Source organism: Canis lupus, chromosome 23 (genome assembly GCF_003254725.2).
Source record: "Canis lupus dingo isolate Sandy chromosome 23, ASM325472v2, whole genome shotgun sequence".
NCBI lineage: Eukaryota > Metazoa > Chordata > Mammalia > Carnivora > Canidae > Canis > Canis lupus.
In genome coordinates, this window is record NC_064265.1 from 51,804,125 (window position 1) to 51,824,167 (window position 20,043).

General features: G+C 33.0%; 1 protein-coding gene across 1 annotated transcript in view; it reads left to right on the plus strand.

Annotated features, from left to right (window-relative positions):
• The window catches only part of RSRC1 (arginine and serine rich coiled-coil 1), a 397,789-nt gene that overhangs the window by 230,087 nt on the left and 147,659 nt on the right, over window positions 1-20,043 (plus strand). The window contains exon 7 of the mRNA XM_049099884.1: window positions 949-1,000. Coding sequence (XP_048955841.1) covers window positions 949-1,000 — 52 coding nt within the window. The remainder of the gene's footprint in view (window positions 1-948; window positions 1,001-20,043) is intronic.

Consider the following 20,043-nt stretch of genomic DNA (forward strand, 5'->3'; position numbering starts at 1 on the left):
TCTGTATCCAATTACGTAAGTCTTTTCATTCAAACCATTTTTTCACAGAGAAATATTAAAATATATCTTATAAAATGTTAATTCTCCAATGATGGCATCATATTTAAATATGAGGTTATTTAGTCACTTGCTGACGTCTTTATAAATATATAGTAAAGTACAGTCATAAGTGTTTAAAAGAGTTTTTAACAGGTCTTTCATAAAAACCCATAACCTTGATATAATCCATATTATAGCTTGGATACCGTCAACACATTATCTGAGAATCTCAGAATAAGGTCACTGGTAGGAAAGTTGTTTAGTTTCAACATTATCAACGGTATTGAATCATTATCAACGGTATTGAGAAAACAATTTTAGGACGTTTAGTAGGAATTAAAATCATGTAACTCACATTGTGTCCTATCTTCATCATAGTTGCCCCTTTCAAATAGTTAGGAAAGCAGAAAATACTTGGTTTTAGGATATGACTTGCCTGACGTATTGGTGGTCAAGTTGCTACTTGAATTCTAAAACCTCGCTCTCGCTCCTCAGCTTTCCATATGCAAAAAAGATAACAGGACTTGATAAAGTAAAGTGTTAAGTATATTAGCAATGTGGGTTTTACCTTGTTATTAAATTGCAGTTTTTAGGCTATTGCTATTTGGTACTGATTTAGATGCTGATTTAGGTATCATTGATTGATGCTGGATAGTAAACAAAACCTTTTTCCAGTAAATAAATAAATAAAATCATTATTGCATCATATTAGTGAAAAGTGTGATTTGTTTACTATGGTGAGAGAGTAGATTGGTAGAGCTGCTGTGATGGAGTTTTGTTAAGATGTGGATGGATATTAATATTATGGTAAAGTCCTCTAAATTTTCTGATATTTGCATTATAATACATTAATTTAAAACTCCATATATTAAAACTGACTTCTAAATATCTTTTATGGTTGATTTTTAGCCACCGGCTGAACAGGCCAAAGCCAGACTACAGCTGGTTCTTGAAGCTGCTGGTAAGTGTTCATAATTAACCTTACTAAAGTGAAAAAGTACTAAAGTCTTAACATGTTTATAGGTGGGTCAAAGAAAAAGCACCTATTTTTAAATATCCTAACAAATTTATGAAATCCTGGTTATATGTATGGCCATATTTTATAGTAAATATTTCTCGCTACAGTATAATGCTAAAAGGGCATTCTTTACCTTTTTATTTATAAAATTGACTTCAATTAATTTCAATTTTAATAAAGTCCAGGTTATTGATTTTTGTATTTTATGGACTGTGCTTTGGTGGCATATTTAAGAATTCTTTACCTAACCCCCACATCACATCATGAAAATCTCCTAGGTTTCTTTTTTAAAAGTTTTATACTTTTACATTTAAGACTATGATCTGTTTTGATTTAACTTTCGTATAAAGTGTGAGTTTAAGTCAAGATTTTCATTGTTATAAAGAAAACAAGGTAAACATAATTTAGTAATTTCTCCAATTGCATTGGACTAACTGGACTATTCTGAATACCATTTAACCCTAAAATACTGTATGTTTTGTTTTTCAGTGTTATAATATGAGTGACTTTGACTTTACATATAATCCCCAGATTCACGTACACATTAAAGATTTCGCCTTTTTAAAAAATGTAAAAGATGAATGTTATCTTTTCTAAGTACTGATATTTTACTTTGAATCTTAATGTGCACTTCAAAATATATGTAACTAAATAAGTTGTCAAGGTTAATTAAACATAAGGTAGGTTTAGAATAATATCACCAAAGTAGTACGTATTTTTTAAATTATTTACTTTTTAAAGATCTTTGTAAAGAGTTCATAATTTCCAGTTGGAAAATAAGAATTCGTTTTTAACATCAAAAGTAATTGCAGACTACCAAATTATAATAGTTGTATTTTTAGTATTCATCGATTGAGAAAATATGTATGTGTATATTGATTCAAGGATTTCTTGCATTAGCTCCTACTCAGAGTGTCCACAGTGTAAAGATTGGGAGCACCACTGTATATGACATACTATTTTCATAAATCACTAAGAGTATTAAAGGATAAGAATTGATAAGTATTTTGACTATGAGTCTCTATACCACTCCATATTACTTTAAAAGTCATTTATATTTTATGCACTAATACTACTAACTTTATTTTTAGTTATATAGAAATAAAGATTTCTACATAGGATTATAGTTTTGCTTGCTATCAAGTTTTTCATATTTTGACTCAAATGTACTCTAAAATAAATGAATTAATAATAAATCTCTATCATTTACATATTGTACATTGATTTCTTTAGTAGCATTTTGCTTTGAAAAATTATTTCCAGTTTATAATTTGAGTAATGGACAAACCCTTGCTTTAAAGAAATTATTTATGATGCTTAGTCCAAAAAATATTTGTTTCCATTAATACAACTATAAAGAATTCATTTCATAGTTTTATACAGGTATCTTTATCCTTAAAATTATTTGGAAGCATATTATAAAACAGATCTGACACTCCAAACTTCATAGTGTATAACTTGCTTATATTGGTCCCAGCTGTCACCCCTCATATGTATAGATAAAGAACTAGATTCTGTGAATTTGACACACATTCAAAATATGACAATTTAGAAATTTAAAAATGTACATTAGTCTGGATAAGGACAGACCTTAGTTACATGTAGCATTATTTACTTAATAATTTTCTTCATTTAACATGCTGTCACCAGCTTTTCCCTCTCATCAGTAACATTTATGATATACATCCTATTACAAATTGTGTTTACTATAATTTAGATTATTTTCTTGGGATTGATTACCATAGAAATGAGTTTTTGAGGTTAGAGGGTATTAATATTTAGAGTAGCTTTTTATGCATTTTTGCTAAATTGTTTTGCAAAAGGTCTGCACTATTTTACATTTCCAGTGATTAAACATTTTTACCAAGACTTCACTTTTTGATGCCAATTCCATGAATATATTGCCTTATAATATGACATAACATATTATACCCTTTGAAAAACATCCAGTTCTTCCCCCCCCCTCCCCCCGCCAGTACTTCTTTTAATGAGAACTTTGGACTTAGAGAAAAGTAGGTGGATGGATAGGGAGCATATAAACAAGTACATAACTTATTATCAAAGTTCTAGATCTCTTTCAGTGATGAATATAAAGTGTTTATTGTATTATTTAAAACAAATAAAGGGAGAATAAGATGAACTTGAGCTCAGTCTGGAAGTCTTGCAGTTAAAGTCTAGCCTAGTCCTAAGATTAAGGTACATGGATAAGAATGTCTGATAGCACCCATTTTGTCATACTTGGGTTCTTAGGGAAAACATCCTTGACTTTGGTGCCTTAAAATTGGGTACAAGGAAAGACTTAAGGCTGCATGTTAGATTCTTGAGACAGGATTTATTTCAGCTTTATAATTACTATAATCTGGTAGATAGGGTTTTTATATAAAGAAATCCTGAAGTTACGTAGTCCTTTATTCTAACTGTACATCCCAGAAGAGAGTTTTATATATTAACATTGCATTGTTATTAATTTATGAGTGAATATCAATACTATTGATTTGGAATTAAAATTTGGCAACAATTATTAGTGGTATGATTTCAAAAGACATATATATATATATATATATATATATATGAGTATAACATTAAGCAAAATGTGATTGTAGGATATCATGTATATTATACAAACATGAATTTGAAGTCATAGATTTTATTGTATTTATCATATTTTTATACATTAAACTTCCATATTTATACTTTGTTATGCTCAATCTTCAGATTTAGATAGAATCTTTTTTCATGTTCATTAACAAATTACAATTGAAACCAAATTTCATGTTTCTTGTTTAACTTTTAATTCAAAGGTGATGTAAAGTTAAGGTTATACTAAGATTGCCTTTCTGTTATTTTCAAATGGCAACAGGACACAAAGTTGTAGAATCATATAAATTTGTAAGACTGAATCTTTAAGTTGTAACCTCAGCTAATGGCTTATCCTATGATATTGAGTAAATCATATTAACCCTTTGTGCGTGCTTTCCTTTTTAAAAATGCTTTTACCGTTCTCCCATTTTTATTAAGATGCAAAACTTTGAAATTTTTAGCTGACTTCTTAAGAGACAGTGATTCACCTAGAATAAATGATCTTATTTTGAAAATTTTTTATATTTATTCCTTTATTATCTTTCCCACTGACATCTCCTTAGACAAGATGTCAAACATTTCACCCAAAGGTTAATCCATAAGTTCCTAATTGGTCTCTTGCTTCAGTTCTCTTCTGCCAAGATGGTAGTGAATAGTGGAAAGGTTCTAAGCCTACTTACTTTTTGTGGCCTTGAGCAGTTTGATGTCTATTGGTTAGCCAAACATAGGGTTTTTTTTCTTTTTAAATGGAACATGACAGATGTATATATTTTCTAGTTTACTGTAGTTTTTCTCTCTTTTTAAAAATAAGTAATTTATTAAGGCGAAATTCACATAATATAAAATTAATCGTAATTGTTTAAAAGTTAACTAATCAGTGGCATTAAATACATTAATATATTTACATTAAATATATCAATACATTTACTACTGTGCTGTATAACTACCACCTGTCTCTAGTTCTAAGACATTTCCGTCACTGTAAAGTAAAACCTCTTACCTATGAGACAGTTTCTCTCTACTCCCTGAACCCCAGCTCCTGGCAACCACAGTCTGTCCTCTGTTTCTGTGGATTTATCTATTCTGGGTATAATGGAATCATATAGTATGTGACCTTGTGTGTCTGGCTTCTTTACTTAGCATAATGTTTTGGAGGTACAGTCACATTGTAGCATGTGTCAGTATTTTATTTCTTTTTATGGCTGAATAATATCCAATTGTATATATATACATCATTTATTTATCCACTTATATATCGATGGACATTGGAGTTACTTCCACCTTCTGACTGTTGTGAATAGCGTTGCTATGAACACGCATATACATGTATTTCTTGGAGTACCTGTTCACAGTTTTGAGTGGTATACACCTAGGAGTGTAATTGTGGGGTAATTTGGTAATTCTGTTTAAGTTTTGAAGAAACCACCAAACTTTTCCAGTGTCTGAGCAGTATTACATTCTCATCAGCAATATACAAGTATAATTCCCTGTTGTTTCAGCTAAATCACGTCACACATTTAAATTACCTATTTGAAAGTATTTTGCTTTAGGAACTTCTCTGTACCATAATTTACTCATTCGTAAAGGGGAAAGATAATAACTACCTCATAGGATTTTCGTGAAGATAAGTATAAAAAGGGGTATGTCTAGACCAGAACCTGGAAAATGGTAGCCACCAGAAAATGTTTATTTCTATATTGCTTTTTGTGATTATCACTGCTGGGTGGTTCCTTCTCAGCCACCATTTGCTCATGCTACTACTTGGGCTCAAAATTAGTCCCTGGCCCTCAGTTTCTTACAAAATCAATTTTAGGCTTCTGTGCTTAAGGTTCTGTATGGTGGATCCACAGATTTTTCTATATTTACTATAATTCATTTCTGAACTTCTCATTATTCTTTAAATTACTTCTCTTTTCTACCTATAGATCTTTGCTCATGATTTTTTCTTTTCTAGAAATGACTTCCTCCTTCCTCTTCCCACCTCTAAACACTTCTAAATGAATCTCCAATAAGATTTCCACATGATTTTTGTGACCATTCCAGGACATAATCTCTCTCTCTCCTTTTTTGAATTCTTTCTGTCCTTGTCTGTGCATGCCATTTATGTTGTTACTTACTCACATATGGCTGATACTAATATTTAATTATTTCGTTAGTGTTGAACTTATTTTCCCATTAAATAATAAACATGATGCAGGTCAGGAACCAGAGCTAAAACATCTAAGCCTTTACCAGGAGTTTTAACAGCACTTACAGAGAGTGGAACTTTACCAAATAAGAATCCAGCTATTAGTCTTTGGTGAACAAGTCATTGTGAAGAAACAAACAATCGGGAAATAACTGAAAATTAAACCTTTTAAATGGTGGTATGCTCATTTTAACCACTAATTCATTTAAAATGAATACACAAAAAGTTCTCTGGCTTCTAAAATAGAAGATACTGATCAATAGTTGGACTTTTTAATCTTAAAATTGAAGGTAGTACATGACAAAAAAGATGATGAAACAATATCACACAAGAGGAAGAAAGAAGACAGTAAGTTTACTTAAAAGACTTGTGTCTATTACTTTTGTTTTCATTGTTGTTTGACATATTAGCAGCAGTCCAAACATTATTTGGGTTTTCTGCAAAAACACAGTATCATCTTATGCCATATGTGTGCATAGGTCTGAAGAAGAATTTAAAGGAGAGATTTTTTTTCTAAAATGTACATATTTTTCATCAATATGAAAAGATGACTCTTCTCACAACATGGTTTTAAGACACATTTTTCTCTACAATCTTTTTAATATTTTACTTTTAATAGAATTATTGACGCAATCTTTAAAATTATATCTCTAATATTATAAAAATAGAAATTTCCTTTAGTACATGAATGGTAAATAACTTTTATTATAAAATCTGTGTGTAATATTTCATTTTCTAAATAATGCCTAAAACTTTTTCTGTTTTGCTTTATAGTTTTTTTAAAGCACATTCATAAATCCTTTATCATTTAACTCACATCACAGCATGGAGAGCTAATTAACTCCATTTTACAAATATCATGAAAGCATAAATGATTTGTAAAAGACCACATAGCTAACAAGTGACAGAACCAGGACTCAAATCCAATGATTTCTGACTCTTGAGCTATTTCTGTGCATAGTTTAAATCCCTGAGTTATGTTGGGCAGAGAGGACGACGATAGAAAATATTTCCATATACATACTTTATTTTGTTAGGTATAGTGCTATAGTTCCCTTACAGTAAAATAATTTCTATCCTCAAGCCTTAGTTTCTGAAATGAGTTTTTTCTAATTGATAATAAAAAATTATTAAAGTTTTAGCCAGAAAAAAAATGTTATTTTCCTTAACTGTTAGAGTGCTCATAATAGCAAAATTTCTGTTAATTTTGAAAATCCTGATAACATTTTATGATCAACAATGTTTTGATCTTCAGCCTCAGTAAGGACTTACATTTCAGTTCCCCTTGCTGGGATAGAAGCTGATTAAGTATTGTGAAACACAGATGAGTTACACACATGCACACTACGTCCAGACAAGGAGCTGTGCTTAGCAGTAAGTCATAAGTGCCTCATTCTGTCTTGATTCTTCTGCTGCATGTGAAATTTAGATTTTATTTTCTTAGTTAGCAATTAAGTATCTAGAAGCCTATTCCTGAGCTTTTCTCTTCATAGCTGTGCAATCTTCAAAGTCCGAATACTTTTCTAAAGTCCATTCTAACTGTAAATATCTGTGATTCTGAGAATTACAAAGGAGAGTACCACGATGGTGTTGAACCATTTCTGGGAAGCACAAGAAACCATTCTGCTACCCTGTCTTAAAACCAACAGAGATTTTGCTTTATAGGTTTCTGACCACTGATCTGTGGCCCCCAAGAAATAGGCTGATTTGTTGAGAGAAAAGCTGTCATGTCAGATCTAAAAAAACACTGAGTAAGTGACTGAAAAGTTAATTTCCCTTTCATAAAATAAATAGTTTTAGGCTTCTTTTTTTTCCTTGTACAGGATTCTGTTTGTTAGGATATTGGCAGTCTAGATTCATACTCAGTCTCCCTAACTAACTTTGTGAATAGTCTCCTTTAGTTTCCTCATCAATAAAATGGAGATATTAATAGTACATAATTAATGGTCGTCACAGAGTTTAAGGGAGTTAACATTTGTAAAACGTTTAGAACAATACCAGGTACATAGTAAGTGTTCAGTAAATGATAGTAGTTGGTATCAAAGGCAGTATAGTATGGTGGTGAAATTCTCATACTCGGTTGGCCTGGGTGCCATTCCCAGCTCCATAATTTACTCATAAAGCCATCGGAGGGTTGGTAAAGAACTTCAGTTCTTTCATACATGAAATGGGAATAATACGTACCTTTAGAGATTTTATGAGAACTAAACAAATTAATGTAATAAAGTGTTTATAATAGCACCTAACACGTAACTAAGTGTTCTATAATTGTTAGCAAGTAGGAATGGTCTTTTATGGCATCACACAGTGGTGAGGTAATTAAGGAAGAGACATTGAGCCAAACATTCTCCTCCTACTGGCATACATAAACAGAAGTCATCAAGAATTAAGAAGAGTGTTTTTTAAAGAAACAAATGATTAACACTTTAAATAGTTTAATTGACTTTAGCATTGGTTAAACCTTTTTATCATCATAGTTTCTGCAAGTTTCAGAAATTGTGCATAAAACCTGATAGCTTTTATGTAGAATCAAATTGATAATGTTAATTTAACTTCCAGTTTCCAATAATGAGCGTGATTTTTTGCTTTATGTTAATTCAAAAAGATAAAGTAGTGCTTCCTAAAGAGAATTACTAAGTGAATTGCATTTTAAAAGTATAAGTTACTTGTTTTAGCGTCAGTTACACATCTCTATTTGAATGACTATTTATCCTTAATAATATTTAGTAAGAAGAAAGCTATCAGCTAGAGTCTAACAATATCACAGCAACTTGCCATGTTTGAGCAGATGTTAAGCAGACAGTAGTTGAATGTTAATTTTGAGAGGGTGGTATGTTTAAGCCTAGCTGAAGTATGTTGCATGTGGGCTTTCTAGACTCGAGTACAATGCTGGATCTCTGGGGAGAATTTTAAAACTAAACCTCTTTCTTTGGGGTCCTCTATATGGACTCTCTCAAGTCAGTATAAAGCAGATCATCCCTAGGCTAAAGCCCTTCAGCTTTTGTTATTGGGCTCTGTAGACCTGTAATTAGGCCTCCTGGCAGGCCATGCAGGCCAGTTAATGGTCATATGGAGTTTCTGTGAGGCAGACTGGCTTTGTATAAATCCTGGGTAGGAATACGTTTATGGGTCACTTCCTACCAGGACCATGCTTTGTCCTTATGCCCTGCGGGCTGACAGGGAGCAGGTTCCCTTGACCATGGACTGTTCAGTTTGCAACTCAAAATCTACTCCACTAATCCCCAGTGTAAACAGAGGATTTAGAAGGGCTTCTGTCACTTACAGTTGCCAATTCACTTGGGTGTCTGTGAATTTATTTTTTTCCCCAGACTTCATTATTGAAAGACTGACAAGTGTGTAAGATTTGGATGTTTGTTTATATGTCAAATGTGCTGTTTATTTTTTTCAGGGATTTTATAATCATTGTAAATAATTTATCTAAAGCAGAATTATGTAATGAGCTTTTTTATTGATCACCCTTTAATATTTTTTAGTTTAAGCCATTAAAAAATTTGGAATGATAGCCTGCCTTTTCCTATAAAGGAAATTATAGGTCTGTTTTTTTGTTGTTTGTTTGTTTGTTTGTTTGTTTTATAAGAGTAAAATAACACGATGTAAAGAAGTTTACCAAAAAATGGCTAATGCAGATTTCAGATAAGTCAAATAATTTTGTACATTTTATATTAAGTAAAAATGCCATTTTTGCATAAATGAAAGCTTTTGAAAGGAGGAATATCAGATTAGTATATAAAATGCTTAATAAAAATGTATTTCATGAAATACTTAAAATTAATAAGAGTGCCATTTATTGAGCATTTACTATGTGGTGAGCACTTTTATACATCTACACATATTGTAATTTTTAATAATTAATAGATGTTTCCTAGCCAAGCAAAATATTTGAATTTTAAGAAAGGCACAATTGAGATTTCTTTTGTTTTTCCATTTTTATCTCATCCTCTATTTCATTATGATTTTCTCTTTGTTGCTCAGATTATATCAAGATTTGACTCTAAAATGTGTAAGTTCTGAGTTTGCTCTGCAAAGAATTGTCACCTATATTCCTATGAGCCAATTTTTCTTTTAGGGGGGAAATCAAATGATGAATTCTTTCCCAGGTCTCATCTAGTAAATCAGTGCTCAGTGTTTTGCATTTTGTGATGTAAAAATGGTTCATGACAGATGTGGCTGAAAAGACCACATACGTAGACTGTATGATTTTAGTCTGGTGGAACTAATAGGATCACTCATTACATTTTAGACCCTGGGGTTTCTTTTTTCTTTCATAATAATAATAAAAAAAAAAAAACTGTTTAAATAGAGTAGCTCTTTTTGTGTGTGTGAGTACAGCATCTTCCCCCAAATTTACAAAGAGTTGATGGTAACAAATCAACAAATAATCCTCTCTTCTAAAAAGTTTCATTGATGTTTATTTAATATTGACTGTTATTTTTTGTCTTGTTGTCCATAAGAGTTAAGACTTTGTTCTCTTTTTGTGAAAGATTTCTTTGAATTTTATTTAGCAAAACTAGAAAATACATTCCTTAGAGAATCCAAGATCTGAGAATTAAGTTATATGATAATAAAAACAAGTTTTGCAGATGTTGAAGTATTTAATGGCAACAAAAAGACATCATGCAATAAGAATTCTGGTGTTTACTTAGAAATAGGAGAATCATAGTACAATCTGTTTTCTTTTTTAATGTATTTTTTAATGTATATATTGAAACAAATATATTTGTGATGGATTTTGGAACTGACAAAATGGAGGCTTCTGAATAGTGTGAAAGATCTGATCCTATTTTAGTTTTGACCAAAAGTTAAAGTTGTAATTGAATAAAAAATTACTTTGAAAAATATCCTGGGTGATGTATATCAAAATGCAAATAATGGTTATTGTCCCTGGGCAGTGAGATTTAAGGTAATTAAAAAAAAAATTTTTGGCATTTTTTTTGGGGATTGTTCTGTAGATATGAAGAAAACCTATGGAAGTGTAGAAAAAGTAATTTAAATATGATGACAGTCCTCAATATTTAGTATAAAATTTAGTTTTGACAAATGTATACAATTGTGTTAAGTACCACCAAACAATTTTATTTTTCAAAATTTTTGATAGACAATTTACACATTACTCCAGAAAGGCCCCTTATACTCCTTTGAAGTCAGTTCTTTTCTCCCATTTCGGACCTTAGCAACCACTAATCTGCTTTATGTTGCTATAGTTTTGCTATTTTCAGAATGCTATATAAATGGAACCATACAGTACGTAGACTTTTGTGTCTGCACTCTTTGACTTGGTGAAGTGCTTTTCAGGTTTGTTCTCATTGTTGTATGAGCATAAGTTCTTTTTATTGCTGAGTAGTATTTCATTGTATAGCTACACCAGTTTGTTTTTTCATTCAACAATTAGTGGACACGTAGATTGTTTCCAGTTTATGGGGTTTTTTTTTGAATAAAAATTATATGGACATTTTTTTCCTGTGCTTGTGTGGATGGAACTGGAGGGTATTATGCTGAGTGAAATAAGTCAATTGGAGAAGGACAATCATCATATGGTTTCACTCATATGTGGAATATAAGAAATAATGAAAGGGATTATAAGGGGAGGGGGAAACTGAGTGGGGAAAAATTAGAGAGGCCCACAAACCATGAGAGACTCCTAATTCTGGGAAACAAAGGGTTGCAGAAGAGGAGGATGGTGGAGGGATGGGGTAACTGGGTGACAAGCACTGAGGAGGGCACTTGATGGGATGAGCACTGGGTGCTATACTATATGTTGGGAAATTGAATTTAAATTTAAAAATCATATGAACATTTGAGTACAAGTCTGCGTAAACATATTTTCATTTCTCTTAGGTAAATAGGAATGGGATTTGTTGGTTATATATCTATTTAAGTGTAGCTTTGACTTTGTAAGAAACTGCCAAGCTTTTCCAAAGTGACTGTCCCATTTGTATTTGCACTAGCAGTGTTTGAAAGGCTCATTTGTTCCTTGACATCACTTGATGTTTTTGGTTTTTTTTGTTTAATTTCAGCCATTCTGTTCAATGCATTGTATTTCATTTGACTTTAATGTGCATTCCAGTGGTGACTCATGAAGTTGAGCATCTTTGCATGGAATCATTTGTCATCTGTATGCTTCTGTGAAGTATTTGCTCCTATCTGTTGTCCATTTTTAAAAGGAATTATTTATATTATTGACTTAGAGAGTTATTCATGTGTTCTGAATACAAGTGAAATATGTACTTCATATTTTCACCTAGTCTATGCCTTCCCTGTTTATTTTCTAAACAATGATTTTTTAAAAACAATTAATAATGTACATACAGTAAAATACACCATTTTTTAGTGACAGTTCTTTGATTTTTGACAAGTATAGACAGTTGTTTAATAACACCTAGAATCAAGATGTAGAACAATTTTATAATCCTTCAGAATTTTCCCATTCCCTTAATGGTTGAACCCCTCTGACCACTTCCAGCTCCTGGAAACCACTAATCTATTTTTTGTTCCTACAGTTTTGACTTTTCTAATATGTTATATAAATGGAATCCTCTAATATAGCTTTTTTGAGTCTGGCTTCTTTGACCTGGCATAATGCTTTTGAGATTTACACATGTTGTTGCTTATTCTGGTAACTTATTCCCTTTTTGTTATTGAGCAATATTCCATTGTGTGGGTTAATTAATTGAAGGGTGTTCAGATTATTCTCAGTTTTACACAGTTATGGATTAAACCGCTAGAACATTGTCAAAAAGGATTTTGTAAGACAAAAGTTTTTGTTACATTTGGGAAATACCTAAGACTGGGATTGGTGGGTATTACGATAATTTTATGGTTAACTTTATGAGAAACTACAGACTATTTCCTAAAGTGACTAGGCCATTTTGTGTTCCTAAAGCCAACATATGAGAAATTCTGTTATTCTACATCCTTGTCAGAATTATCAGTTTTTGGCATTATTAGTTTTTGTTTTATTTTGGTCATTCAGTTGGATATGTAAAGGTGTGTCATTGTGGTTTTAGCTGAATATGCTTTATAATGAAGGTTGTTGAACATCTCTTCATGTACTTACACACCATTGCAGACAAGTTTTCTCATTTTTAAAAGTTGAATTGTTTTTTAGTTGCTGAATTTTGAGAGTTTTATATATTTTGGTTAAAAGTTCTTTATCCGGGATGCCCGGGTGGCTCAGCGGTTGAGCGCCTGCCTTCGGCCCAGGGCATTGTGATCTCAGGGTCCCAGGATCCAGTCCCACATCGGGCTCCCTGCATGGAGTCTGCTTCTCCCACTGCCTATGTCTCTGCCTCTCTGTGTGTGTGTCTCTCATGAATAAATAAATAAATGAAATCTTAAATCCAGCTCTTACCTGGATTATTGCGGTAGCTTCTTACCTAGTCACCCTACTGACTAGTTCCACTGGCCCCACTGTATTTTATTTATTAGCAGAGCATCTAGAATGAATGATCCTTTTAAAGCCTGAATCAGAAACACCCCTCTTCCTTTCCAATGTCTTCTCCATTCAGTAAAAGCCAAAATCATTCTAATGGCCTCTACAGCCCTTCAGAATCTGGCCCGTCATTTGTTACCTTTCTGATTTCATTTCTTATTTTCCTCACTTTTTCCGTTTTACTCATTGCTACCTTCACTGTTCCTCAGCCTCAGCAATCACCTCCCCTTCAAGGCCTAATGCCTGCTATTGCGTCTCCTTGGAATGCTCATCCCTGAAGGCTGCTGCCGCCCTCACCTCCGTCAGCTGTCAGCAGGCTGAATTGTACTTTGCAGTTGACACCTCCTTGTCCCCTTTGCTTGCTTTTATTTTTCTATTTTATCACTATTACCATTTATTTTTACATTATATATTATTATTATTACTACCACTTATTTGTATTTTTCATTATCTGTCCCCACCAGAAAGTAAGCTACATCCGGGCAAGGATTTCTGTCTTTTGTTCACTCTTGTGAACTTCATACATTGTTTGTGCTCAATAAATTTTTATTGGTTAAGTGTATGAATGAATAATATACTATAATGTTTCTCATTTCACTTTGCTAAAAAGATGGCCTTTTAAAATATACATATTACTAATTAGAACTGGATTGAACCCACTTCTGCTTATAGAAGGCAAAATTGCATTATATTTTTAAATTTAAATTTTACTTTTTAAATAAATTGAATATCACAAACTTCAAAAATGTGAAATATCATGCTCTTGTAAATGATAACAGGTATTTGTGTTGTTTTATAATTGACTTTTGCTTATTTAATAATGTTCTGTGCTTCTTTATTCACTTACAAAGCATTTTTGCAAGTTATTCCGTGTTAATTTTATTAATCTCTTTTGACACAAGCCTGCAAGTTGCCCAGGATTTTACATTTTTATCTTTAGATATATAATTTTGAAGATTTTTTAAAAGGAAGATAATGGGTATTTTTTTCTGAAAAAGTTCTGCAAAAATACCACATTAAAGACTTCTTTAAAATTTCAGGCATCTGTAGAACATGTAATACTTGTATTTAGTAAGGGAATATATACGTTGCTTATTTTAGAATGATTGTCATCAAACAGAGTAGCACATATATTCTGAAATTGCATTTTTCCTCCCCTTAACATACTATCATTTCACTCTAAACTGGAGATTAAATTTTACTTTGTATATAGGAAATCTTTAATAGCCGATTCAGACAAGAAATGCTTAAGGTAGATGTCATGAAAGTGGTGACGTATTTTTAGGTTAAATGTGTTTATGTGTATTTAGAGAATGTAATGAAACTATTTGAGTCTTTCCCCCCTTGCTTTATTGAGACATAATTGGCATAGAACATCTTGTAAGCTTAAGATGTACAACATGATTTGATAGTTCTATATTATGAAATGATTTACAGTAGTGTTGGTTAAACTTGTCATGTCATACAGTTACCATTTTTTGTGAATGGTAAGAATGTTTAAGATCTACTCTCCGGATAACTTTCAAGTATATGATACAGTATTGTTCCTCCCAACAATGTATCCGTCTTATTAACTGGTAGTTTGTACCCTTTGACCAATACTCCTCTTTTCCCCCACTCCCCAGCCCCTGAGAACCATTGTACTTACTCTCTGTTTCTGTGACTTTGTTTGCTTTTTTTTTTTTTTTTGTACCATACATAAGTGACATCATACTTGTGGTTTTAGCTGAATATGCTTTATGAAGGTTGTTGAACATCTCTTCATGTACTTACTCACCATTTGAACTTGCCTTTCTCTGCCTGACTTATTTCATTTAGGTTCATCCATATTGACAGAGATGTCAGAATTTCCTCCTTTCTTTATGGCTAAATCATATTACATATATATATATATAGCCACAAATTCTGGGAGGAAATTCTGATATCTCTGACTATATATATATATATATATATAGAGAGAGAGAGAGAGAGAGAGAGAGAGGAGGCAGAGAGAGAGAGAGAGAACAATGTATAAAGTTCACAAGAGTGAACAAAAGATAGAAATCCTTGCCCTGGTGTAGCTTATTTTCTGGTGGGGACAGATAATGGAAAATACAAATAACTGGTTATATAAATATAAATATATATATTTGGAGACCTCTCCAGGAGTGGCAGGCTCCAGGGTGCCTGAGAAGTGGGGTGCGGGAGGGTCCAAGTTCCAAGTTGTTTTATTCAGATCCAGGGCTCCTCTGATTCCAGATATGATGATGGAAGAGGGCCACCAGGAAACCCCCCAGAAGGATGGGTCTCAGTAATCATCTACGTGGCCCTAGTCATCCTCCAATGGCTGGTGGATGAGGAAGGTAAATGTCTGCTCTAAGAAGCAGACAACTGGACATGCACATTCCTAACAGAAGGAAACCATCAAGAAGTAGAGTGCTGACCATGCTGGACAAGTAATTGAATGTATATGCCCAAACAAGGATTGCTCTGTGCCTTCACAGACGAATGAGGTCGTGCTGGGAATTCCCTCCCCAGGGATCTGGCATGACTAACATGCATTTTTATAAATGCACATGCTTGTCTCATTATCTTTTTTGTATAGTTTATTAAAATATTAATACAGTTTTAATAAGTAAATATTTTTAGGTTACAAAACTTGACTTCACATCTTTGTATAATTAAACTCCAGATTTGAAGGAAAAATGTATATATTACATCCTCTTTTTTTTTTTTAAAGGTATTTATTTATTTATTTATTTATGATAGTCACAGAGAGAGAGAGAGAGAGGCAAAGACACAGGCAGAGGGAGAAGCAGGCTCCATGCACCGGGAGCCTGATGTGGGATTCGATCCCGGGTCTCCAGGATCGCGCCCTGGGCCAAAGGCAGGCGCCAAACCGCTGCGCCACCCAGGGATCCCCCCCCTTTTTTTTTTTTTTAATATTACATCCTCTTTATCCATTCATCTGTAGGTGGATGTCTTAGCTATTGTGAATAATGCTGTAGTGAACATGGGAGTACATGTATCTTTTCGAGATCCTAATTTCATTTCCTTTGGGTATATACCCAGAAATGGGATTGCTGGATCATATGGTGGTTCTATTTTTAATTTTTTGAGTAACCTCCATACTGTTTGCCATAATGGTCACACCAATTTACATTCCTTCAGCATGGCACAAGGGAGTTCCCTTTTCTTCACATTCTTGCCAACACTTATTATCTTTCATTGTTTTGAAAATACCCATTCTAACAAGTGTGAGGTGATATCTTTTTGTGGTTTGATTTGTATTTCTCAGCTTTGGGCAGTGGCAGTATCGTAGCCAATGAGGTTTATCCAACGTGCGATTATTGCTAATTGATTTGTATTTCCCTGAGGATTAGTGATGTTAAGCATCTTTCCATGTAATTGTCAGTCATTTGTAGGTCCTCTTTGGAAAAAAGTCCATTCAGGTCCTTTGCCTGTTTTCCAATTGGGAGCAATTTGGATGTTAGTTGGTTAATAATGGGTTCTCGAACTTTCTTCTGCTTAAATCAAGATGATGTCAATTTTATTTGAATTTTAGGTTAATAAAATTTTCTTCTCTATAAGAATTCAGTAACAAGGTTGAAAAATCTAAAATCATTAGAATTACTCTCTGTAGTGTGTTCACAATATAGAATAGGTTCTCTTGCTTATTACAATATCGTATATTTTCGGCTGGTGGTGGTGATACAGCTATATAATCCAGAACCTCTTTTTCTAATCAATAATCTTGAGGTTGATTTGCTCCTGAATTATCCAAGAAAAAGAGTTGGGATCCTAGAAGGCAGAGAAAACCTCATCATCTAAAAAATGGCCTACACCCATGATTATTCATTTGTAGTAAGATTAATCTGCATGTAGGACATCAGAAATTATTTCTGCTTTACAAATAGTTGATTTAAATTTTTTTGTGTGGCAATCAAGATAATATATATTTTCTATGTAAAAAAATGTACTTTTCCCCCTTTGAATTTTAGTATCAGTTTACCTCCATAAAACACTTCTTTGCAATTTTATTGGGATTGTGTTAAATTTACAAATGAATTTAGACATAAATGACATCTTGATGATGTTGAGATATCCTATCCAAGTATGAGGAATGTCTTTCCATTGAATCAGGTTTACTTTTGCAGCTTTCAAGAGTGGTTTAGTTTTCCTCATTTAGGTTTTACATGTTTTGTTTACTCCTTTGATTCTATTATGAATGAGATTTTCTTTACTGTTATGTCATCTGACTAGTACGTGTATGTATGACAGTTATTAATTTTGGTATACTTATTTAAATAACTCCTATCTTACTAAATTATTTTATTGTTTGAGATTTAATATTATCTTGTGTGTTCCAGGTATATTAACATATTGTTAACAAATAGAAAGTGTTTTACTTATCCTTCTCAGGTTTTTAGGTCTCTAACTTATTAGTACATTGTTAAATAGTAGTAAAGATAGTGGTATATTTGCCCTAGTCTTAATATTAATGAAAATCTCTGGTTTTTTTCCCACTAAAGAAAATGCTGGCTTTGTGACTTAGATGTGTGTTTAATTTTAATTATCTAATCAGTTCCCCCCACACACACATTTAGTGTATTTTTTTTTAATTAGTAGGGTGTTAAATTTCACCAAAGGCCTTTTCAGTGTCTATGGAGATTAAAAAATGAGATATTTTTCTTAATCTTTAAAATTTTTTTAACATTTATTTTATTTTTTATAAGGCTTCATTTCTTTAGACAAGCTTAAGGTTCATAGCAAAATTAAGGAGAAGGTATAGACAGATTTCCCATGTAATTCTTTCCCTTGAACCTGCATAGCCTCTCCCATTATCAGCATCCCCAGGCAGAGTGGTAGAGTTGTTAAAGTTAATGAACCTACGCAGGTACATCATGCAAGACCAGAGTTTATATTGCAGCATTCGGGTTCACTCTTGGTGTTAGACATTCTGTGAGTTTGGATAAATGTATAATCACATATATCCGCCATTACAGAGTGTTTTCACCACTCTTGAAAACCTGTGTGCTCAAACTATTTATCCTTCTCCCTCACCTCCAAGCCTTGGCAGTCAGTGATATTTTTACTGTCTTCAGAGTTTTGCCTTTGTTAGACTGGCCTACAGTTGGATCTGAAACCTTCTCAGATCGGTTTCTTTCACTTACTAATATGCACTTAGGGTTCCTCTATGTCTTTTCAGAGCTTATAGTTCATTTCTTTTTAGCACTGAGTAATATCCCATTGTCTGGATGTACCACAGTTTATTTGTCCATTCACCTACTTGAAGTACATCTTGGTTATCTTCAGGTGCTGGCAATTATGAATAAAGCTGCTATAATCATCCATGCACAGGTTTTTGTGCAGACTTAATCTTTCAACTCCTTTGGATAAATACCAAGGAGCATGAGTGCTGGATCATGTAGTATGAGTATGTTTAATTTTGTTAGAAACTGCCAGACTGTCTTCCAAAATGGCTGTACCATTTTGCATTCTCACTAGCAGTAATGAGAGTTGCTGTTGCTCCACATCCTCATCAGCATTTGGTGTGTCAGTGTTCTAAGATTTGGGCCATTCTAATATATTTGTAATTATATCTCATTGTTGCTTTAATTTGCGATTTCCACATCACATATGATGTTTTACATCTTTCCCTATGTTTATTTGCCCTCTGTATATCTTATTTGGTGATGTATCTGTTAAGGTCTTTGGGCCATTTTTAAATCAGGTTATTTATTTTCTTATTGTTGAATTTTAAGAGTTCTTTGTATATTTGGTTAACAGTCCATTATCAGATCTGTCTTTTGCAAGCATTTTCTCTTAATATGTGGTTTGTATTCTCTTCCTTTTGACATTGTCTTGCACAGAGCAGAAGTTTCTAATGTAAATAGAGTCCAGCTTATCAACTGTTTTTTTTCATGGATCATGCCCTTGATGATCTTATCTAAAGAGCTATTACCATACTGAAGACCATCTAGGTTTTCTCCTATGTTATCTTCTAGGAGTTTTATAACTTTCATTTCACATTTAGATCTGTGATCCATTTTGAGTTAATTTTGGTGAAGAGTGGAACATTTATTTAGATTGTTTTTTTTCTTTTGCATGTGGATGTCCAGCTGTTAAGCACTATTTATTGACAAGACTATTGTACTGCCTTTGCTCCTTTGTCAAAGATTGACTGTAGACATGCATCTATTTCTAGGCTTTCTTTTCTAGTCCACTCATCATTTGTTTTGTTTTGTTTTGTTTTTATAGGATTTGGAACATTTTCATTAATTTATTTATTTTTATTGGAGTTCAATTTGCCAAAATATAGCATAACACCCAGTGCTCATCCCATCAAGTGCCCCCCTCAGTGCCCGTCACCCAGTCACCCCCACCCCCCGTCCACCTCCCTTTCCACCACCCCTTGTTCATTTCCCAGAGTAAGGAGTCTCTCATGTTCTGTCTCCCTTTCTGATTTTTCCCACTCATTTTTTCTCCTTTCCCCTTTATTCCCTTGCACTATTTTTTATATTCCCCAAATGAATGAGACCATATAATGTTTGTCCTTTCCGACTGACTTATTGCACTGAGCATAATACCCTCCAGTTCCATCCATGTCGAAGCACATGGTGGGTATTTGTCATTTCTAATGGCTGAGGAATATTCCATTGTATACATAAACCACATCTTCTTTATCCATCATCTTTCGATGGACACCGAGGCTCCTTCCACAGTTTGGCTGTTGTGGACATTGCTGCTAGAAACATCGGGGTGCAGGTGTCCCAGCGTTTCACTGCA